Genomic DNA, 24,288 nt, shown 5'->3' with positions numbered 1-24,288 from the left:
CATCATTTACTCACCCAGATAACTTTGGTGTCATTACAAGTCGTTCCGATGAAATTAGCTCCAGCCGAGAGCCGCGTATATCCATATAATGTGAGTCTACAGGGCAGAGGAATGCAGCCTCTAAATAACACATTATCTGCAGAGAAACTCGTTCATTTCACCAATATTTTGTTAGTGGATTATCTGGATGATGTCATCTCTGAGCGCCGCTTGGCGCGGTTTGTTTACCTGAAAGTTGCTACTGCTAATACTATGGTTCTTTTCTGGATGACATCATCCAGGTCAGAGGTTGGTCAACCTACAGACCCTGGATGTTGATAACAGCTAACCCCGGACTCAGAGGGGAATAGCACTAGCGTATCATAACAAAATACTGGTGAAAAAACAAAATATTTGCTGCAGATAATGTGTTATTTAGAGGCTGCATTCCGCTGCCCTGTAGACTCACATATATTCTCTCGGCTGGATCTAATTTCATCGGAACGACTTGTAATGACACCAAAGTTATGATCGTATTTTATGCCAGAAATAAGGTCCAGATTGTAAAAAACGGCAATTCCCCTTTAAATGTCCGTGAGGAGGGTTGACCTGGTTAGAGTATCATAAAACAACCTTTTTGGGTAGAACCAGAGTCCACAAGCCGATCTTAATCATGATCTGTATTCCATTTAAGCTGTAATTCATATTTTTACACCACTTTGATACTGCTGCTCTTCACTTCACAATGCTTTACTCTGCTTGCAAACTATATCACATATCACATGCCCTGTAGACTCACATACATTCTCTCAGCTGTATCTAATTTCATCGGAACGACTTGTAATGACACCAAAGTTATCTGAGTGAGTAAATGATTGTATTTTATGCTAGTAGAAATAAGGTCCAGATTGTAAAAAAAAAACGGCAATTCCCCTTTAAAGAGTTTAACAAAAACCTTAACAGCTGATGAATACTCAGCTTCATGAGACATTTATGAGTCAGAAACCATGACTAACATATCTCAGCTCTATCCAGGTTCATTTGTGGCTAAGAGGCTAGAGGTTTTTATGTGATGAATGAATAATGGTTAATGACTGAATGATTGTGGCCTCTAGTGAGAGTCCATTACCAGTCAGTGCTCCCTGGAGAAAGTTGTTTTGAAAGTAATTTCCAATGTGGTCTGTGTCTGTGCTACTAGTCGCATATTTGGTTTAGCTTTTTGTTGTGTTTCCTCTTTTTGCAGCATTTTAAAGAAATGCTGTAGAGGTGTTGTTGCGCCGCTTGCTCCCCACTTCCAAAAGTGAGACTGCCAATGGACACATACATCAACGTGAAGGTTTTTTTTTTTTCATTTCAATTTAGATGAATTTTGGGAGACAAGCAAATCAATGAATCAACTGACATTATAGACTTAAAGTTCAATGTTAACCTTGACAGTTGTACAGATCATGTAGAGTCTGATAAAATGTGTATCCCCTTGTAGCTTCAGCAACGAAAGAAGAAACTTTTCAATATTAACCACACTTAGTCTTCATTTACAAAATGAAACAGTTGCTGATTGGTTATAATAACCTGTTGGTTTGCGTATTACACATTTTTGACAGATTTAAGCCTGGTAGGACAGATTACTGAACAGCCTCCTGCACGACCAGTAAAATTATACAAAGACAGTTTCCTTGTCTGTATACAACATCTACGTATGTCATGTCTGCCTGTGCGGGTGAGGGATCCCTCCTCTGTCTCTCACCCTGAGGTTTCTCCTGTTTTTTCTTGCCAGTTGTTCCTCAGTGGATGTGAGGGTCTAAGGGCAGAGGATGTTGTTATGATGCTGTGTAAAGACCTTTGAGACAAACTGTTTGTAAAAATGGGCTATACAAATAAAATGGCCTTACCTTGCCTTGCCTTACACAGTTGTATCCACCAGGTGGCGCCACAGACCTCCCCATAGTGGCTGTGTGTCAGACCACACGTTGAAGATGTTATTCACTCCTGTTGACCTCCTGGGTCAAGGAAGGAAGGATGAAGGGATAGAAGGAAGGAAGGAATGCAGGAAGGATGAAGGGAATGAATGAAGGAAGGAAGGCAGGAAGGACCAAGGGAAAGAAGGAAGGAAGGAATGCAGGAAGGACGAAGGGAATGAAGGAAGGCAGGGAGGACCAAGGGAAAGAAGGAAGGAAGGAAGGACAAAGGGAAAGATGGGAGGAAAGAAGGAACGGAAACATGAAGGAAAGATAGATGGAGGGAGGAAACAGATTGGGTCAATTGGGTCAAAAAAGAAGGAAGAAGTAAGGAAGGAAGGAAGGAAGGGAGGGCGAGAGGCAAAAAGGATTGTGGAAAGGGAAGGAAAGAAAGATGGAGGGAGAGGACAGATTCGTTCAAGGAAGGAAGAAGGGAAAGAAGGAAGGGGAAAGGAAGGAAAGAAAGATGGAGGGAGGGAACGGACCAGGTGAATTGGATCAAAAGAGGAAGGAAGAAGAAGAAAGGACGAAGGAAAGGAAGGAAGGAAAGAAGGAAGGGAAAAGGGATTGTGGAACGAAGGAAGGGTGGAGGAAGGGAACAGATTGGGTCAATTTGACCCAGAAGGACAACAGGAGGGTTAACTGAAAGTGACAGCTAGTCAAGGGCAATTGCATGATTAGCCTACACCTTTTTTCTCAGTTTGACTCATTTCCAATCAGTTGATCGTTTGGAGCTGACCATTGGTCCATCTCCCGGCTTTAGTAAAAGCATGTACGTTTGTGAGAAAAGGTTTGTTTGTCTCAGTTTGACAGTCTGATGTTGGGAGAGTAACAAAGGGTTCATTTTTGCTCCCTGACTTTGCACATCCTCCTTATAAACTTGGTTGGTGGTTGATCTGTATGTCTGCCCCATCTCATTGGTAGGATTATCTATAGGTGGCTGGTGAATGAATGGTTGGTTTTAGTTGTATTCTCATTGATATGTGTTAACTGATTGTTAATGGCCAGTTTGTTGCTGTATTCTTGATGGTTTATTTGTTGCTCCAATTTGATTGAGTGATTTGTGGCCATGCCATTCTGATTGGATGGTTTCTGTTGCATGCTGATTGGTTGATCCACAGCCATATTGTTTTTTTTTTATTATTATTTTGCAGCCATATTATCTTGATTACAGCTTTATTCTCATTTGCCAATTTGAAGTTGTACTCTGTTTGGTGCATTTGTAGATGTTTTGTAATTGGTCTATTGATTTGTAGCTGCATTCTGACTGGTTGGTTGATTTCCACTATCTTGTTGTTAGTCTTTTCATCCATGTAACTGCTTGTCTATGTGTTGTATCCCCATTTTCAGAACCTCTACAGTAGATGACTACATTCTGCAGGGTACTGCATTAGGAAAGGCCTAATAGTCTGCCAGGCTGAGCGTACTGAATCAGTCTGAACCCACTGTTTGTTAATCAATGACACTGTAAACACCATGTGCCAGAGTGAAGGTAAAATATGGGCTAAAAGCCCTGGGATTTATGGTTAATCTCTTTCAGCCACGGTGGAGTTCATTTATTTAAGTGGCTCTGACGCTGAGATGTCAGACTTCACTCTAAGACGCTGTTTTGCAAAAACAGACACATACAAGAGAGTTTGCTGAACAAGGTTAAGCATTATCTGTTTTTCATTTGTCATGAATTGCTGATACATACATATACGATAAGTGGGTTGTGTTGAAGGATGAACATGAGCCAAAGATAAACACACATACAGCAAAATGGGAGATAAACTGTGCTCTCTTCCCTGCTGTACATGCCCACATATCAGCTGAGAAATAGAAATAGAACATAAATTGAATTCTGACTACTTTTAGTCCATCACTGTGTCCTCTGTCCTCACCAGATGATTCTTTGTGTATGTTGTGTTCAGGTGAAGCGTTCCTATGGCCTGTGCAGCCTCCAGCTGACCTATCTTGATGAGGAGAACGAGGAGGTGAGAGACTTTGACGTCAAGCAAGTTTTATTTGCTGATCAGCCACTTTTTATTATTTACCGTTGTGTTATTTTAAAGGGCCATTCCAGCAATTAAGTAATGGTCTTTAATTAAAGACTGAGACTGAGACTTTGGTTCCCTGATATAAGGTGAGCTGTTCGATATTGCTCTATTTAAACCCATCTAATTCCACTTTCTCTTTCTCATGGTGATGAGTAACCCTGGTTAACAATACACAATGCGCCATGAGGGTCACACACAAAACTGAATTTATTATGTGATAGGAGTGATAGGAACAACTAGGCTATTAGCCTTTAATGCAGAAGCCAGTGAAAATAATTTAGTGTACAAAAAAAACATGTTCCTAGCCTGGACTCAAAATTTAGTTAAAGGTAGAGTCTGGATTTTTATTCGTTGCAGTTTGTAAACAAAACATTCACTTCACTTCACTTCACTTCACTTCACTTCACTTCACTTTTATTTTTCTCACGACCACGTATGTGGTATGGAGCACAAACAAAGCTTGGGACTGTTTCCATATCAACAAACACGAAAAAAAATATTTTGGATGGGGAAAAAAGCAGTTATATTCATATTGATGCTTTTTTCCCCATCCAAAATCATTTGAAACTCGACAGTCGACTAGTAAGGTCTACCCAGGAAAGTAGAGTAAACAGAGGTACAGTGATAAAAACACACGTTAACACTGCTCTCTCACATTAACAGAGTTATTCACATTCAGTGTTGTGTGGTAAGGAACTGGTGGATGCTGTAAAGTGTAAAGCATTTGTAGTGATATTTTGAGCATCATATAGAGGCCAAAGTCATGGTTAGAAGAACTGCCCCCATTGCTTCGCTGTTTAACTGCAGTGTAGCGCAGCTAGCAGGAGGAAAGCTAGGTCCGGTCTGCACAGATTTTTCTCAGATTTTTTCCTATGGTCGCACTCGGGGACCTAGAGCTGTAGAACGTTACTTGACCGGAATTCTCCTTTAAACAACAACACAGAGTTATTAATTCAGACACAAAACACACATCTCTACATTAGCAGCTGTACACCACAAGCTCCCTCACAGACACAGAAGATATAGCCTACAGCATGTTTTAACGTGATGAGTAGCCTTGTAAAATGACCTTCATACTGTGTGTATGTATGAGTGGAGTGACTCAATTATTTAATTGACACAACAGTGAAAAGGTTGAGATGTTTACAACTAAACTCTTCTATTTTCTCTCCTCAGGTGTCCATCAACAGTCAAGGTCAGTACAAATCTGCAGCAGCTGCGATTTTGCGGCATGACATTTCAAATGATTTCAATATGACACATAAACATTTTGTCACATTAAAGATGAATCTTATATCTGTTTCTTATTTCAGTTGAGTATGAGGAGGCATTAAAGGTAAGCTGACAATTATTACTGTTCACATTCATGTATTTATGGAGACTTTAAGTTCTGCAGGCTACACCTACTGTAGATTTAGCTGAGCATGTTGCTTGTTTAGAATAACTAGTAGGCCAATGTAATGTCAGCGGCTGTTGGCGGACTCAGGTTATAAAGGCACTGGTAGAGACTGGGTTTAATTTCAGTTTCAGACCGCACAGAACAGAGAGAACACAGAACCACTTGGACTGTCTCTCTCCAGCATGGAAGTGTTGCCCATATCAAGGACAGCCTAGCCTAACCCCAAGTCTCTGATATTGAAAATAATAAATAGTAACCTTAGTTGGATGTTATGCCCCCTCCAAAGGAGATAAGACTACAACATAACAAACTGATCCGATCTATAAACCAGTAACATCCAGAGATACTGTAGCTTGGACCTAGAAGTGGCTCATTTTTATGTCCATTGGTTGCATTCAATGTAGAACCAGCAGATGGCGTCACAAACTAGAGCTTGTTTGTGTGTCATCACACTGCAGTGCATTAGTGGCCAGTAGCCACACAACGATAAGGCTGAAATCAACTAGCTGTAGGCTGCAGCTAGCAGTATTTACAGCAGGAAGGCCTGCTGTTGCAAGCTCATGACAAGAACAGAAAACTACAAGGTGGTGTGGCACAGCTCAGCTTCAGGCCATGGAAAAACAAAAAAGAGGTTAATCCATGTAATTCCATTACATATTATATAGCATACCACTGAGACTGCACTGTTCCAGGTGTAACACTGTGCAGTATGTGCTTTAGATTTCAAATAAAATGATTTGAAATAGATTTGGAATAGCCTAACTACAAATTTAAGGAAAATAGTACAGACACATAAACATTGCTGTTCATTTCAATCTGTACTAAATGCATGATCAAACAAACAAAACCTACCCACCACATTGTACATTGTGACAATAGAGAGGCCACACCTCAATTATTGTCTGTGCATATTCTCATTTGTCCTGGTCATAGTATCTCAAAGGAATTTTAAATCGAAAGCAACTGGACAGTTGTTTTCAATTTAAAATTCCTTTGAGACTCAATTATTGTCCTTCTCAACAATATTATGAAATTGTATGATAAATAATAAGTAATGCAGGGAGATGAGAGCTCCTCTTATCCATTTGATACTTACGTTTTTGGATGTTATCTGCTAGTACACAGTGGTAGCATGGTAATTTTTTTCCTCCTGTTTTTCGGGGCAATTCTTTTCTGACTTTTCAAAGATTGAGATTTCAAAATCCCGCGAGAAGCTCCCACCTGCAAGTACCGTTTAACCGCTGCAGTCAATCCTCCACTTCATCACGGATCTATTACATCTTAGATCCATGGGACACATTGTTAAGGATTTTAATTCAAACTCCACTTTGGTACAGGTTCCACCATTGCTTTATTTTCCAGACTGACGGCTCGAACACAAGCATCAACAAACTTTTCCCGGGGCAAGCTACACACATCCTTCAAAATAAAAGTACTACTCATAACCAGAGACTTTGTCATAACACAATGAGTAAAGGCGCTTTCTTTTACATTGCTTAACATATATCCATGGATATGCTCCACAAAAAATTATTCTTATTTTCACTGTGTTCCAAGTAAATTCAGATTTATATTGAAAGGAAACTACCTGTTATTACAGAGTAACTCCTCAGAGAGTGTCACTCAGAACAGTCTGATATAGCACCTTTATTTTGAAATCAGTCCTTACGTTACTTGCAGGTGGGAGCTTCTCATGGGATTTTGAAATCTCGAAGCTAAGTCAGAAAAGAAATACCCCAAAAAATAGGAGGAAAAAAAATACCACACAAAACAGAAACAATTATTCAAAAAAACAGAAACAATTATTCAAAAAAACAAACAATTATTCAAAAAAATTATTACTCAGAAAAACAGAAATAATTACCTCGAAAAACCGACCAAAAAAATAAATTACTCAGAAAAAACAGATTTTTTTTTTTTATTCAAGTGAATGCAATGCGCTTCCGTAACCCCTACCCACATAACTAACATACAGAATAGAGATATTGAATAACAAGGATCAATGATGTGAACATTAAAAAAAACATGGTAAGAATAACAAAAATGGAGAAAGAAAGATTAAAGATAAAAAAAAAAAAATGAATTACTTAGAAACATGAGCAATTTGTTTTAAGATAAGAAAGGAGTATAATGACATCCTGAGACGCAAAAAAGGAGGGAGATCATTCCAATCCAATGAGCCAACTGCAGCTGGGAACCAGCATTTTTCAGCATGTTGTGAATGAACCAATCAGCAGTAGATATTTCCTAAACAAGCACAGCCAAGAATCCAGGCAGAATGAACCACCTAGAATGTTCACAGTCTCAGAAACTTACTACATGGTCACACACAGCGCAGAGGAAATACTATGTTTTGTACCATCGGATGACGAAAACCCTTCACTCTCCTCTGCACCAACCGTCCGCCGGCTGCATCGCCTCCTTCCCTCTTCTAAACGCCTCACCCTGCTTGCTCAGGAACCAGCCTGCCAACCAGTATTCCCATTAACCCCCTGGGGGTCTATGATCGGATCACATGACGACTTCAAAGCGCTGTAAAAACTAGGTCACCTGGAGCGCTGCTGTCAACTTCACCCGAAAGTGCAGATTTGAAGCTCCCTTCCAGTTTTTATAAGCCTTTGATAGAGCACGTAAAAGCAGAGATGCCGTATGATAGTTTGATAGTACAATAAATATTTATCTGGAGGATGGGAAAAAATGCTTGAATCCGCTGATACTAAATATGATGAATATAGCAGGGATGTCTGACGTGGATCGGAGGTTTATATTTTGATGATTTCTGTGTATTTTGGGGCCGAATTAATAAAGTACAGATTTTAAACAATATAATTTTCATTTTATTTTTATCTTTTACATTTTTCACTCAAAACTTATGCACACCTCCAGAGGCAGACAGGTGTGCCGGAGAGGAGCAAAGCGGCCAACAAACAGAAAAACAAAAACAACAAACAGTTTGTCTCAAAGGCCTACACAGCGTTATAACCACATCCTCTGCCCCCAGACCCTCACACAGGAAAAACTCCCAAGAAAAATCAGGAGACAGAGGAGGGATCCCTCACCCAGGACAGCAGACGTGACATGGATGTTGTGTACAAGAAAACAGTTTACAATATGGAATATGGAATAGTTCAGTCAACAACAGCTGATGAAAGCAGCTTCTGCTGGGCAGACTAGGCCATAGCCTATACAGGGAAAGCAGGGAGAGCAGGCCAGCTTAACCATTAGGGGTCTGAGCCCATTTTGACTCATTTTCAATTTTGCCTTTATATACCATATAAAAAATCTTCAACGTGCCCATGCTTGTTTTTTGTTTTGTTTTGTTTTTTCAGCACAACTTTGTCGATTTGATCTGCTAATTATTTTTTCACTTTAACCTACAGTGGCATGCACAGGTTTGTCCACCCCTGGTCCAAATTTCTGTTAATGTGAACAGTTCTGCAAGTAGAAGATGATATGATCTCCAAAAGACATAAAGTTAAACATGAAACACTCTTTTTTTCCATATTCCATATTGTAAACTGTTTTCATGTACACAACTCTTACGGCCCCAAAGCAAAAGAAATAAAGGCTCAAACGCAAAGAGGCCATTAACATAAATTAAGGACGCCAAACAAAGGTTTTTAAACTTTGAACACCAAAATCCAAGCTTCATTTAAACAAGGCAAAAATAGAATATAACAAACAAATCAGGAATCAAGTACTCAAAAGAGATGGGGGATGTAGGTGCCGGCTGAACAAAACAAAAGGGGAACGGGGGACAGAGACCGACCCAGCAATGGGCCGTAGGACCGCTGTCCACCACCAACTAAAACTACCTAAATAACAGATCTTCCTAAAAGGAAAACCAAAACCGAAAAGAGGACCACCGCCCAGCGATATAAGACCACATGGGAACGAATAAACGAAAGGGAAAATAATAACGGTTGAAACGAAACCAGGAACAAGTATCTTGGGAGTTTCTCCTCAGTGGATGTGAAGATCTAAGCGCAGAGGATGTGGTTATGACGCTGTGTAGGCCTTTGAGACAAACTGTTGGTAAGCATGGCCTATACAAATAATCTTGCCTTGTCTTTCCCAGAGTGCAGCAAGGCAGGGGAATCGACTACACATGAACGTGTATGAAACTCGAGGCCAGCCAGCAAGAGTCCCCAGCAACAAGGCCAGTGGAGCAGAGCCCAAGAGGGGCTTCAGACCCCCACAGCACTGCCCTGCACTGGCCCAGGTGGTCAGCCGCAAAGTCCAGGCTGCAGTACCAGAACAGGGAATGGTAAGAGTCCAGCACATCAGCCCAGGACTGTTTCATGTATTCTTTGGTTCTGGTAGGGATACAGTGCTGTCAATCAATACGTTCATGAGGGTATACTCTAAGATGTTATAATAACATCGAAGTTAACATCAAAATGGCCAGGCTATTGGTACATAACCCGATAACATAACAGTGATTTACAACAAACGCAAATTAGTAGATGTTTAATCGCATCACATCATTTCAAGGCATCATTGTCTTTAAAGCTTCAGTTGGTAACAATTATTTAGTCATACTGTATTTGCTGGAACTGTCACTATATGATAGTCGGACATTAAAGCAGAAGTAAGCAGAATGTTTGTGTTAATATTTAAGTCTTAAATAGTTCTATCTTCCGACAGCAATCACTTATATAGAGTGTTTGGTCTGAAACACGGGTCTGTCAGTCACTCTGCTCTGCTGTAAGCCGAGGAGAAAACTTTCCTTGTATCCTACAACCTTTATCCAATGAGGAGAGAGAACGGCATAAAGGGGCGGTCCTCTCTGTGTGTGCAGCCAAGGGATGCTCGTGAATGTGGTGACGTAGGGACGAGGGCGGGGACTGCTAACTCCATCGTCTGACAGGAAGTTAGCCAAAACCACCGGATCGCTTACTTCTGCTTTAAATGAGTAACTTAGGACAAAATCCAACTCCTCTGGCTCCACCTACAGCCTGGAATCGTATTTGTCGGAATCAGCCAATCGCAGCTCGTACACGTCGTAGTGAGCTGACGAAAGTGAAAGTAAAGTCTGCCACTTTAAAATTTTAAGACGGTACTCCTTCAGCTCCCTCTTTTCACCTCTGTCAACCCCCCTCCCTCCCTCCACACACACAGACACACACAAGAAGAGTGTGTTTCATGGTGAGATCGTTTTGGAGTCTCCGGTGTTGCTATGGATATGGTACGTCTTGGCAGAGGTTCATAGAGGGAGCTGACGGTGTATTGTCTTGAAATTTCCAACCAAGTCGCCGATTTTACTTTAACTTTCGTCAACTTACCAACTGGAGCTTTAACACTGCTGTTGTCTTGTACATGTAGTGTTGTGTATAATATAGTAGTTGCAGCAGCAGTATTTGCACTGTGTCCTGATTTAATTTCATCTTCCACTGTTGATCAGGTGATCATGAAAGAAGTGAAAGGTACCAAAGAAGAAGACAAGACCCCTCCTGCCTGGTTCACCTCTTACATGGAGAAGGTAAGAACAACCCCGGTCCTTCACTGAGGCCCGCTTGATCTCAACATCCAGCACAACTGTTTAATCACACAGCTCAGTGTCAGAGGATTTTCAGCAAACCCCTTAAAAAAAATCAACTAGTTCAATTTGTCACATTTCAGCACAACACAACACAGAGCAGTTTGCAACATTGTTTCTTCCTCTTCTTATTAATTCCTCTGCCAGAGGAATCACTCAGCTATCAGAATTAACCAATATGTCACCTTGGCTTTAAAGGTCCAGTGTTTAAAATGGCGGTAAAACCGTGATATCTAGCATTCAGTTTCTAGATTGCAGCGCTCAGTCACTCGCTCACACTCGCCCCTCCCGTCGGAAGTGACGGTGGCCTCCGAGGACAAAACAACTTGTTTACCACAACTGTTACGACTGCGAGTATTTGAGGAGCATGGAGTGATGAAGTGAAGATCTAAACAATTTTACCATACATCTGCTGTTTCCTCCTTCTTCTTCTTCTTTTCTTCCTCCTTCTTCTTCATTGGTTTAATTATGAACGCAAAACCTGCTCTCTGACTGGCTGGATTTTCTGTTCAGGCTGCCGTACAAACATGGTGGCACAAGATAGCGACACTCTAAAGCAAGACCCTTGCTATATGTATATATAAAAGCAGAATTAAAAAGCTACAAAAACCAAACAAATTTTATTTTTTAGCGATTATTACAAATATATATTAATGGGTAGTATCTTCAGATTTTGCCGATTTTGCCTTGACAATTATTACACACTGGACCTTTAACATTTTTATCACTTTGTTTTTAACAGATTATCCACTCACTTTTTCTTTTTAATTAAAGCAGATATCAGTGGAATGTTTTTGTTAATATAAGTCCTAAATAGTCCTATTTTCCGTCAGCAATCACTTACATGAAGTATTTCAGCCTAAACACGAGTCTCTCCGTCACTCTGCTCTGCTGTAACCCGAGGAGAAAATTTTCCTTGTGGGATACAAGTGTTATCCAATGAGGGGAGAGAACGGCATGAAGGGCTGTGTGTGCAGCCAAGGGATGCGCGTGAATGTGGTGACGTAGCACGAGGACCAATTGATGCCTGACAAGGGCGGGGGCTGCTAACTCATGGTGCGTTCAAGGAAACTCGTACTTTGTGTTTTTCCTTCCTGTGAAGTCATACCAGTTCGATCTGGTACGAGTTCACGGGTCGGAAGTTACGAGTGGCCGTTATAGGGAACTTTCACAGACAACAGGACGGTAAAAACACGAGCTACGGGTTACCTGGAACGCTACCAAGTCGTAGTTGTGACTTGAAGCTGTAACTTACGGTTTCAAAAGCCTGCCTTGAACACAGCATTAGCCGAAACGGCCGTGCCGATGATATCTGCTTTAAGAGTCACACACCAATATTTCATAGTGAGACACTTTATTGTAATTCTATGATTTATTTAGTATGTCTACACCTTGTTAGGGAAGTCATTTAACATCACACTTCCTCAACCATCATAGGTTTCCACAGTGCACACAGTCCTATATCACGAGAGGGGGCTTCCTGGTCTCCTGTTACTGGCTCTATTCAGAACACCACACAGACACCTTCCTGTTATTGTACTGTCTTACCTTTACCTGTACTTATGGTCCACTGCACTTATATAACCACATGCACTCTCTCAGTGTCATAACATAACAGTACGCATTCAAAATCCCATAACTGATGGAGGTGTCTGTCTTTCTTTTACTAAAACACAGACTTTCTCACTCTCTTCCTCGCCCCCCTCCGCAGTTTAAGGACCAGGTGGTTCGTGAAGCAGTGGAGAAGATCTGTAGGGAGTTCTCTGGACAGTGCTGCATCCACAAGCCACTGGGAGGAGGGGGCTCGGGGGGAGCAGGAGGCGGTAGAGGGGAGGCAGTAGGGGGGGCAGAGGCCCAGCAGGTCCCTGAGGTGTCCTCAACCTTGCCCGGAGCTCCATCCTCATCCACCCCTCCGTGTTCCTCCTGCAGGGGGCAGACCACTGGAGGAGGCTACCAGTGCAGGTGTGTGTTGATCTATTAACTATCACTTTAAAGGGATAGTTCAACATTTTGGCAAATCCCTGTAGTCATAGGAGTAGGTTCATTACCTTTAATTATCCACAGGGCAGAGATACGAGCTGCTAACACAATGGAGGTGAATGGCACAGGTCCTCTGTCTCTCATCAAACTAAATACACAATCCAACAACTCCAAAACGCTCTGGTGGACAAGTTGTGACCTGCACATTCACCACGCGATGAGATAATAATGTATAATGATGTAATATTAAGACACACAATACTCGGGAATACTTTTGAAATCACTCCACCCAGCAGCTGTGTCTGGAATGTAGTTCCAACTATGCATTTGCCTCGAAAACAACTCCGTCTTGTAATGTTACATGATTATTTCATAGTGTGGTGAATGTGCAGGTCACAACTTGCCCACCAGAGCGTTTTGGAGTTGTTGGATTGTGTATTTAGTTTGAAGAGGGACAGGGGACCTGTACCATTCATCTCCATTGTGTTCACTGAGCAGCTCACGTCTCTGCCCTGCCGATCTCAAAACAACATGCACCAATATTTAAAGGTAATGAACCTACTGCTATGACTATAGGGATTATGGCAATAGGCGAATTTGCCAAAATGTTGAACTATCCCTTTAAATTTGAAAATTAGCTACAAGAGTGCAGAGTCACACACATTCTATCAGTAGCAGGTTTCTAGCAAAGCATTTCCTCCATCTTTGCATCTTTCATCTTTTACTCCCTCTGTTAATTTGCCGTGAATGAAAACCAAGACCACTTACATGATGATATTTCTTCTCTATGTAAAATCTAAATTCAATCTAAATATTGACGCTGTAAGCAGCAATGAGTGGGTTTGGTGCTCCCACACCCTGCAGGGGTCTTGCAGCACGCCACTCAAAGCGTCCATGCATTATAGTGACTCCTGGACTCCACACCCAGGCATTAACATGGTCTGCTGGGACCATGTGACAGCAGACGAGATATGCTGCATGAAACCTTACCCTGCCCCAGGCCTGATGAAAATGTGTGTAGGGAATAGGGATCTCACACATGGGTGGGGCAAAATGGCATTTTGAAAATGTCAAATGGAGTCAAGAATGCCTGTGGTGTTACCTACAGGCGTGAAAATCGTTGGGCAAATAAAAAACACCAAAAAGCCTCTGGCAGCCATACTCTTCAACAAACAGAAGGTCGAACAGACATGTTGAGTTTAATGTGCAATTTTGGTGTCAGTCCTGCAATTTGGGGACCTCATACTTCATCTCATAGGGATTTAATGTGGTCGACTTGTCTTCATATTTGATCAGCCTCATCAGAAAACCTTTGTGATTGACAGTTGTTAAAGGAATAGTTCACCAAAAAATGAAATCCAGTCATTAGTGACTTACCCTCATGCTGATGAATACTCCGGAGTAGTTTTTTATTCCTCAAAGTGCATCTGGAGACCCGGGAGGCCGGTTCGTAGTCCAACGAAAACCTTGAGAGTAATAGCACCCGACACAAAAACGTCCATAAAACTACGCAAAAACCCTGTAATATTCCTCCTTACTCCTCGTCCACTGCAATCCAAGTGTCCTGAAGGGATATAGTCCAGAGTTTACTCGAAACAACGTCATTCACGCAGTGCACGCAGACGTGACCAGACTTGCGAAAATGATGTTGTTTCGGGTAAACTCTGGACTATATTCCTTCAGGACACTTGGATTGCGGTGGACGAGCAGTGTGGAGGAATATTAAATGGTTTTTGTGTAGTTTTATGGACGTTTTTGTGTCAGGCTCTATTACTCTCATATAAAGTTTTGAACGCCCCTACCAGGTCTCCAGATGCACTTTGAGGAATAAAAAACTACTCCAGAGTATTCATCAGCATGAGGGTGAGTCAACAATGATGGAATTTAATTTTTTTTTTGGTGAACTATTCCTTTAAAAGCTTAAGTTTTCATCAGCAGATCCAATTTTGATCGTTCACTACAAAGATTCAAAGCGCTCTCACCCTAGCACACATTGTCTAAACAGCTTCAAACTTTCTGTGTGTGATAAGAGTCCTGTCCTGAATGCATTCACATGAAAATATTCAGTCTTCTCATCAGAAGGAGAATTTCTGCTGTGTGTCACCAGCTGATATTGTGTCACTGCTTCTGATACCAAACATATTTGGCATTTTTATAATTACCTGAGGTTTGGGACAGTTTAGTTCAAATAAGATTCATTTCTGAAGTTAGAATTTCCTTCTTTGCCTTAGATTTCTCTTTTTGTAATGTTGCCTATCCCCCCATTCTGTTTGGATTGCTTTCTTCCCTTATCGGTCTACTCTTTGTCTCTGTCCCTCATCAGTGTGTGTACCTCCTGTACTCTGTGCGAGCCCTGCAGTTTTTCTCATGATCCCAGTCACAACCTGGTGAGAGCGAGGACTCCTCTGTCCATTCCAGAACATGGATCACCTGCTCCTGACCATAGCAAGTATGACAATAGTTACAAAAAGATATTCCTATTTTTATGTTGGTAGATATTTTAATGTCATATCAAACCAAAGTTGGTTCACATTCAAGAAGTTACTAAAAGACTCAGCAGATTCTAAAAATACTGCATTACAAGTACAATTTCAGCTTTGAGTTTTCTCATTAAAAGTGTCCATTTTACAAAAAGTGGTGTTATTATGTTGTACTGTGTGTGTGTATTAGAACCATTTAGGATCAATGAACTTAACGCCATTAATCAGACTTGAATATTTGTACCAACATAATTCAGCTGTTCTTGAGAGAGTTCATTTGGAATCACAGTGGTTTACATAGTGATCACCCATCAGTTCCTGCTATACAGCCATGCTGCTAATGGGACTAAGAATAGATACTGAAAGGTATTCACAAAAGAAAATTGATTTTGAGCTCACTATGGGTCATAAAATTAGTGTAATCACCAAGGGGGCAGTTGTTGGTCTGAGAAGTGAAGCTCGCTTCCGCGTTCAAAAAACTGCAATCCCCTCGGATTCCTCTGGGGGCTGGTGTCAGAAAGCAGCATTCTCCATAGACCCCCATGTTAAAATCGCCGACTTTACATCCTCAATAAACATGTTAAAAGCCTGGTGTCAGAACGTTTTTTGGTCTCAACTGATAGTTTCTACCCCCGCACACACTCTGAGGGGGGTGAATTTTTTTTTAACTCTACCGTTTTACTGTTATTAGGTTAAAACTCTGGCCAATTAGGGCACGGAAACGTTGAGTGACAGGTCCGAGCAGCTCCGTGGACAGCTGCTTTGAGGCCAGTGGGCGGGTCCTCGGCCGGCCAATCCAACATGGCGCTGTTCAGGCCGCCATATTTGAGTCACAAAAACGACTCCCCAAAACCAATGGGTGACGTCACGGATGCTACGTCCATTCTTTTTACAGTCTATGGTAATCACTCATCTATCAGACGATGTAGCTCAAACTTTGTGCAAAATTCTATTTTCGAGTAAATCCAGGATGAAAGTGGGGTAGTTTTTTTTCGCATTGGATAATGCAGGCGAACAAATTATGGGTAATGTTGCTCACGATTCATCAGCCAATGATATTGGATCTGTCATCATCCGTCAATCAAACACCTGAGAAAAGCGAGGACACTCGTCCACGACCACGGACACAAACTCTCCTCCTCCAGATCCCTGCAGTCCATCACTTAGCCTAGCTAGCTAAGTTAGCAAGCTATAACGTAGCAAGTCTACTAGCTAACAGTTAGCTACGTTAGCTAAACACACTCGCACACACACACATACATACACATACACCGAGCTTGGTCCTGCCCCAAACATTGAATATCCCGCCCGCTCGATAGTGACCAATTAAATTTGTTTTATTTACTCGGGTAAACTCATGTGGCAACTCATGGAAGGAGGCACGACAAACAGGACAAACGGCCATTTCTTAAAACCTTTAAAAAAATTAATTTTCACATCACACATGAGGCTGTGTTTGTGTGTTATACGCAACAAAATATTACAGATCTTGGTCCAAAATGTTTTATTTTTTTAAATTTTTTTTAAAGCTTGCCTCTCTAGTAGGAAGTCTTCATTTTCATCTCTGTCCTTGTTGTGTGGTTGTCCACTCCAGGTTCTACAGGCGAGGTGACCGCAGTTTCCGAAAAGCGGAGAAGCAGCGGCTGAAAGCAGAGAAACGTTTGCTGAAGGCTGAGGTGAAAGAAATCCGCAAACAACTGAGGATGGAAAGACGGGGCATACAGTGGAGCTCCTCCCACAGAGACGGAAGCTCCTCCCCCGTACTGCTGCAGCCACGAGCCACCCAGCACAACAGTCCAGAGTAAGGCCCTGTTCAGACCTGCTGTTAAAGGCAGTGTCTGGAGTTTTGTTCGTTGCAGTTTGTAAACAAAACATTGACACTCAGCCCCTCCTCTCAGGCTCAACTGTGTAGCCTCCTGCCCCTGACAGCAGCAGTTGTCAGGACAGCAAAGGAAAGGAAATACAGTCCGAATGAAGCGCTGGAGCCGTGGGCCGATAACCGACGATCACCAATAGGGCTGGGACGATACGCTTTTCTCCTGATTCGATTCTTCTACGACTTCGATTCGATTTAAATTGCGATTCTACGATATTGCCGATTCTCTCGATTTTTTGTCTGCATTTTTAACATTTATCTGCACACAAATACTGTAGGAGCCTATAAATTAACATACTCCATTATAAAGTGAACTTAAACCCTTTTCAGAACCTGTATTCTCTGTATGTAAAAAAGGCTAACAAATGCACATTGCACAATATTTTTAAAAAAATCCCACAAAAAAAAATCGATTTTTGAAAAAAAAAAATCGATTTAAAAATCGTCAAAAAAGATATCACGATATTTATGTGAATCGATTTTTTCTCCCACCCCTAATCACCAACACCAGGAGCCTCCAGTGTTATGTTGTTATGCCGTTGGGGTGAGCTGGGAAGACAGTGTTAGCGGCGAATGCTAACCGCTACCGCTAGCCGAATATAGCATCGAGCTAGCTCACCACAACGGCCCTCATACTTGTTACCAGCCGAGGCTTTAGTTGTGGGTGACGGTGTGGAATCGGTCTGCGGCTCCAGCGCTTCACTCACACTGTATTTCTTTTTCTTTGCAGTCCTGACTGCTGCTGCTGAGAGAGAGAGACGTGCTAGCACTCGCTAACATCCGGGACGGCTAGTGCAGCTAGCAGCCCTGAGCCTCCTACTGCACGTAGCTTCACCTGAGCTCCGTCATTGGCTGGAGAGAAAACACAGACTCTCTCGCTCTCCACTCAGAAACGTCCACATGCACAACAAAACAAAGCCAAAGACCAAAATACAGGCAGGGGGCTTTAACTCATTGAGTGCCAACCACGTAATTTCTCGTTTTTCGTTTTCCCATGCGTTGAGTGCCAAAAACGAGATTTCTCGTTTTTTGCTTTTTTTTAAATTATGAAACTAGACACTTTAACACACCTTATGTGTAAATTTGGGGACTCTACGACGAGCAGAACTGAAATAGATGACGATCAAAAACTCATGACAGCTCATGATCTGGAAGTTTTTATCATAACTCGGCTTTTGCAAACGGAGCTCTGCATGTGGATGCAGCAGCTGCTCTGCTCTCACCCGCGAGGCTCCAGCAGCTCGGAGCTGAACAGGAAGCTCTCAGCCGACAGTCCCGCTCGGTCTTCATCTGGAGTAACACCGTGTCCTCCCCAAGGTCCTCCCGCGGTAAAATGTGATGGTCTCTGGGCCAAAGCAGACCGGCATCACCGACCCGTACCACAGAAGGACCACGACCACCGGGCGGTGCATCTGTGTTATTGTTGTTTAGTGGCGCCCCCCACCCCCGATGGTGGATTTGTGAATAGAACAACAATTGTTGTATATATTTATCTTACACGAGCCCTTTGATCCAGAAATGCGAGTGTCAGAAGAGCGACAGACACAAACAGAGCACCTTTCATAAAAGACGCTCTATCTCCTTTTCTAGAAAAAAAGCTGGGATTTTGGTGAAAACGAGCCATGTTTAGCTTGAGTTGTCTCAGGAACGGAGGCACGTAGAAACAAACGGTTTGTGGCCATTTGAAGCATAAAGTTTCACCTTTTCAAATGAGCCACAGTATGTGTTGGTGGCAATAATATAGAATACACTGTGGCTCTACAAAAATCGTCAAAAATGGTCTAAATTGCCGGTACACTTGACTAAAACTTTGGAAAGGAGAGCGGCACTCAATGAGTTAATATGTGTCTTCAGCGATCTGATTACAAATGATCCACTCCAAGTTAATCAGTTCATACATAAATTTAGAATGTGACAACAGGCTGTGTGCACGCATGAGAGAGAGAGAGAGAGAAGAATGGACACGGAGAGGTTGAGTCAATCAGTACTCACAGCGGTACAGTGAAATATTTAGATAGTTAAAGGGATAGTTCACTCAAAATTGAAATTTCACTCATCTACTCACCCTCATGTCGACTAAGGGCTGGGAGAAGTTTCAGAGTTATCCGTGGCTTCTCTGAGTTACAGCGGGGCTCCGTTCATCACTGCATGTCTATATAACGGTTGCAAATGGATACCACTTTTCTTCGTAACAAAGACACACCAAAAACATCCAAATACCTCCATGCTGCTCGTATGTAATGTCCGTCTTGTATTGAAGCCCCGAAATGTGAAATTGTTCCGAAAAAATTTTTAATAAGTCTATATTTCAAGCTTGTTTGTAGCGGAAGCTCCTCTTCCTGGTCTGTCCAAATCTCGCGAGATTTGCCAGTGTGATTACTGACGCCGACCAGGAAGAGGAGCTTCGAGAAGCTTCCGCTGCAAACAAACTTGAAATATAGACTTATTTAATTTTTTTCGGAACAATTTCGCATTTTGGGGCTTCAATACGAGCAGCATGGAGGTAGTTGGATGTTTTTTGGTGTGTCTTTTTGTTACGAAGACAGTTGGTATCCATTTGCAACCGTTAAATGGACATGCACTGCTACGCCGAGACCCCCTGTAACTCAGAGAAGCCACGGAGGACTCTGAAACTTCTCCCAGCCCTTAGTCCACATGAGGGTGAGTAGATAGTGAGTGCAATTTGAATTTTGGGTGAACTATTCTTTTAACCCTCCTCATGATGAAACTGTGTTGAGACTTCGACTGTGACAGAGGAGATTAGAGCAGGAGTGTGTCCACCTGTACATACTGGATGTGTGTGAGGTTAGGGTTAGGTGTGGAGAACATGTGGCCTCATTCTTTTAGCAGTGTGATCAGATCTCAGATGTATCCTAAGTGTGTAAAGGTGCATTCACACCTGAAATGGCTACTTGGAGAACAATACACATTTGTTTGCCATGCAATACTGTGGAAGTGGTAATGCATACAAAGTTATAATAGTTGGTCTTGAGGTAATGGATGAACAGTTGCAAGAATTGGCAAAAAAAATAACATGGATGGAAATAATATAGATGAATGTAGGGGAACAACAATTCAACAATTACATTTGCTGTGAAGGGAAATATGACATTGGCCTGAAGAACACTGGTAAAAAATGCTAAAAGCACAGATCAAGTTGGATGCAGTGGTGGATTAAAGTAACTCCATTTCTCCTTCATCTCAGACGTCCAAAACGCCCATGTCCCCTGGTGGTTCCAGCCATGACGGCTGCATTTCTGGACGAGAACCTTCCCGATGGAACTCGACTGCGTCCTGGAACCAAATTTATCAAGTACTGGAAGATGAGGAACACTGGAACAGTCAGCTGGAGCTCTGACACTAAGGTAAGGACCTCCACGGCCATAACAGTACTAACTAAGTAGTAGCAGTAGTATATGGCCGGATTGCTCAGAGCCGATCCTGATTTATAACTGTATTGTGATCTCACAAAATGACCAAGAGATTCATTAGATTTCAAACCTTATGTGGGTGTAGAGAAAATCTGACCCAACAGTAACCATGTTTCCATCCACACACTTTTATTTGCATTAAGCAAATGCCTTATGGAAACAGTAAAATACGATTAAATATCATTAACATCGATAAAAAGTTAATACGGTCGATCTCATCGAATTTTCTCTTGATCGATACAAAATGTATGCGTTCAGTTCTTTGCTGGATAAATGTTAATTGCGATTATGTTTTATGTCAATCAAGCTACGCAGGGGTAGACAATAAGGGAATTCACCCTCATGCTGATGAATACTCTGGAGTACTTTTTTATTCCTCAAAGTGCATCTAGAGTCCCGGGAGGCCGGTTGGTAGTCCAACGAAAACTTCATATGAGAGTAATAGGGCCCGACACAAAAACGTCCATAAAACTACACAAAAAACATGTAATATTCCTCCACACTGCTCGTCCACTGCAATCCAAGTGTCCTGAAGGGATATAGTCCAGAGTTTACCCGAAATGACGTCATTTAGGCAAGTCCGGTCATGTCCACGTGCATCTCGTGAACGCAAGAGCACGCACCAGGCAAATTCAATACAGGACTGTTTAGACAGTTTAAAAATGTCCTAAATTACGTTGTTTCCACTACTCTGGACTATATCCCTTCAGGACACGTGTGGAGGAATATTAAATGGTTTTTGTGTAGTTTTATGGACGTTTTTGTGTCAGGCCCTATTACTCATATAAAGTTTTTGTTGGACTACGAACCGGCCTCCCAGGTCTCCAGATGCACTTTGAGGAATAAAAAACTACTCGGGAGTATTCATCAGCATGAGGGTGAGTCACTAATGACTGAATTTCATTATTTGGTGAACTATTCCTTTAAGGAAGCTGGTCAGCGCATGAAGAAAAAGGCGTAGGCGGGGGCACAGCTGGAAATAGAGCTTTGGTGTGAAGAGAAGCAACGCAGTGGTTGTTTTGACGTGCGCTGAAAAACTTCCCTCTGGGGATCCATAAAGTGATTCTGATTCAGATTTCAGCCGCTTGTATCAACAGTGTCTTGACCATAGACCGAGGAGAGAACTAAGATCAAGTGGTAAAAGAAGAGATTTGACCACCAGCTCAGCTCCCTCTTCACCACAGTGCTCTGGTACAATGTCCATTCTGCTGCTAGAACTGCGCTTTGTTTTTGCGACAAGAGACCTTCTCTCAATCGCCTTGGCTGTAAACTGCCCCAGTGCAGGCAGACGGAAGCCAACAGAACCGTAATCACTGCAGGTTTAATAAATCCCTATGAATACATGAGATACAGACCTTTTGCGCTTTGTTTGCTTCCTTCAGCTGAAATTCATGTGGGGAAACTTGGCGGTGGGATCTGGGGACCGCTGGAGAGAAGTGTCTGTTCCCTTCCTTCAGCCAGGACAGGTGAGGTGGCCACATGAGGGAAGTTCTCATCCTCACTTATCTGCAGAAAAGCACAGTCAGTGAAGGTCATACCTCTCGCTTTCTCTGTGTTGCAATGAGTTGCAAAGATATCGTCAGTAAAGCACATTGCTGCTGCGACATGTGCACTGTGTTTATGCTCAAGAGTGTGATTTGTTGTGATACTGATTGTATCCAGGTTGGTATAGTGAGCATAGCGCTTTGTGCTCCGGCCCTGGAGGGCTCCTACACCTCCCACTGGCGCCTAGCTCACGCTGGAGAGCAGTTTGGACCGAGGGTGTGGTGCAGCATCCTGGTGGACCCACTGGCCCCCGCACCCATGATGGCTGATGGGATACTGGTGTCACCTTGCGTCACGCCACAGGTAGAGCAAATGGGTAGATGAATAAAGAAAACAGGAAACTGAATTGAAAACTAGAAAAAGCATTTCCAAGAATGGAAATGGTGTGACTGCTGACAGCAACTGAACGCTGTTGCAGAATTAGCAAATAGTGCAAGCTGTGATCACCATACAAATGTTTGACCAAGGTCAGAATCGAACCCACATCCTCATGGTTATTAGACTTCCACTCTGCCTCTAGGCCACGGTGCACACACAGTTGCAGAGACTGTTGTCTGTTAATGATCTGCACACTGTCAACATCAAGAAAGCTTGAGAGTCAAGCTTGAATGACTTAGAATGAAAATGTCTGTGAATTTCAGGCTGAGCACTAACCATATGGCCACAGAGAACCTGAGTTACAATGAGCTTTATACTATGAGGAATCAAAGACTGTCCAATGACAGCTGAATAATTAGTGTGACTGCTGAAGCAGTCACACTATTGTTCTTCTGTTTGGCCATTTTCTTCCGCCTTTTTACGGTCTTCTTCTAGTCCTTCATACTTTGTGCTATTTCAACAATTCATATATCAAAACGTGCAGCTTTTTTTGAACTTTATCGGCATTACTTTTCTCTTTTAACTATTTATACTTTTTAAAATATTTAACTTTTTCACAAAAAATCTCACATTCATCAAAGTCTCAACCTCTCTTCTTCATAACTCACTGTAGTGTAGGGGGGTAGGGTAACTGCCTGCCAACCCTAAGGTCACTGGTTCGAATCCAAGGGAAGAATTCTTGTTATGTTATGTTGAATTCTGCTCTCCTCCCCCGCCTTCAATTGGTTACAGGTGTTTGTTATCTCCTTGATTACTCGTACCAGTTTGCAGCACATCATCACATTACAATGAATGACAACAGTCTTGAAAGCAGTGTGCTCTCTGTAGCCGAGTGGCAGAGTAAAGGTTTAGTGATTCATATGGTCACTGGGTTCGATTCCTGCCTCAGTCATTTCACATCATTGCTTGACTTTTGATTCCAATTATTCAGCTGTCATTGGACAGTCTTTGATTCCTCATAGTATAAAGCTCATTGTAACTCTCAGGTTCTCTGTGACCATATGGTTAGTGTGTTAGGTGTTGTGCTATTTTCAACAATTCATATATCAAAACGTCAGCTTTTTTTGAACTTTTATCGGCGTTACTTTTCTCTTTTTAACTATTTAATACTTTTTTCAAATATTTAACTTTTTCTGCAAATTAAACTCTAGACAAATTATTTTCTCCAGTTTTGTAGCCACACTTGTTTTCTGGCTAAAATTCTGGTCAAAAATGCAAAGAGACTTAGATAATAATTTAAAATATTTTTTAAATGCAGCCAGGGAGCTCTCTGCTCTCATTCAGAGCCCAATGCTGAGAGTTTTCTCCACAACTCTGTCTGTAGTCCAGTTGGTTACAGGTGTTTGTTAAGAGACGCATTAATTGCTTCTGCCACTGTTTGCAGCACATCATCACATTACAATGGCAACATGCTTATGTCTGTGCTCTCTGTGGCGAAGTGGCAGAGTAAAGGTTTATTGATCATGAGGTCATGGGTTCGATTCCTTACTTTTGTTTTTAAGCAGAAGCCAGTGATCCTCTTATCAAAGGTTTTCTTTACCCCTCACATACTGTCTCTGTCTGTAGCCTAGTGGTTAGCTTGCTGGTCTGGAGACCTGAAGGTTGCTGGTTCAAATCTTGCCTCAACAACAATTATAGTGAATTATTTTCCCAGTCGTCCTCTGTTGACTTCTGATAACTTGCT

The 24,288-nt window shown here is 42.0% G+C and overlaps 1 protein-coding gene across 1 annotated transcript in view; it reads left to right on the top strand.

Moving 5' to 3' along the window:
- Window positions 1-24,288, top strand: part of nbr1b (NBR1 autophagy cargo receptor b) — a 49,419-nt gene that overhangs the window by 1,532 nt on the left and 23,599 nt on the right. Inside the window, exons 2-12 of the mRNA XM_085785079.1 lie at window positions 3,851-3,913; window positions 5,153-5,171; window positions 5,290-5,312; window positions 9,454-9,642; window positions 10,780-10,857; window positions 12,626-12,876; window positions 15,218-15,343; window positions 16,969-17,175; window positions 20,456-20,615; window positions 22,064-22,147; window positions 22,344-22,529. Of these exons, the coding sequence (XP_085641205.1) occupies window positions 3,851-3,913; window positions 5,153-5,171; window positions 5,290-5,312; window positions 9,454-9,642; window positions 10,780-10,857; window positions 12,626-12,876; window positions 15,218-15,343; window positions 16,969-17,175; window positions 20,456-20,615; window positions 22,064-22,147; window positions 22,344-22,529 (1,386 nt within the window). The remainder of the gene's footprint in view (window positions 1-3,850; window positions 3,914-5,152; window positions 5,172-5,289; window positions 5,313-9,453; window positions 9,643-10,779; window positions 10,858-12,625; window positions 12,877-15,217; window positions 15,344-16,968; window positions 17,176-20,455; window positions 20,616-22,063; window positions 22,148-22,343; window positions 22,530-24,288) is intronic.

This window comes from Trachurus japonicus, chromosome 8, assembly GCF_045865225.1.
Source record: "Trachurus japonicus isolate A0001 chromosome 8, Traja_1.0".
Classification (NCBI taxonomy): domain Eukaryota; kingdom Metazoa; phylum Chordata; class Actinopteri; order Carangiformes; family Carangidae; genus Trachurus; species Trachurus japonicus.
This window is presented reverse-complemented; position numbering and strand designations above follow the sequence as displayed.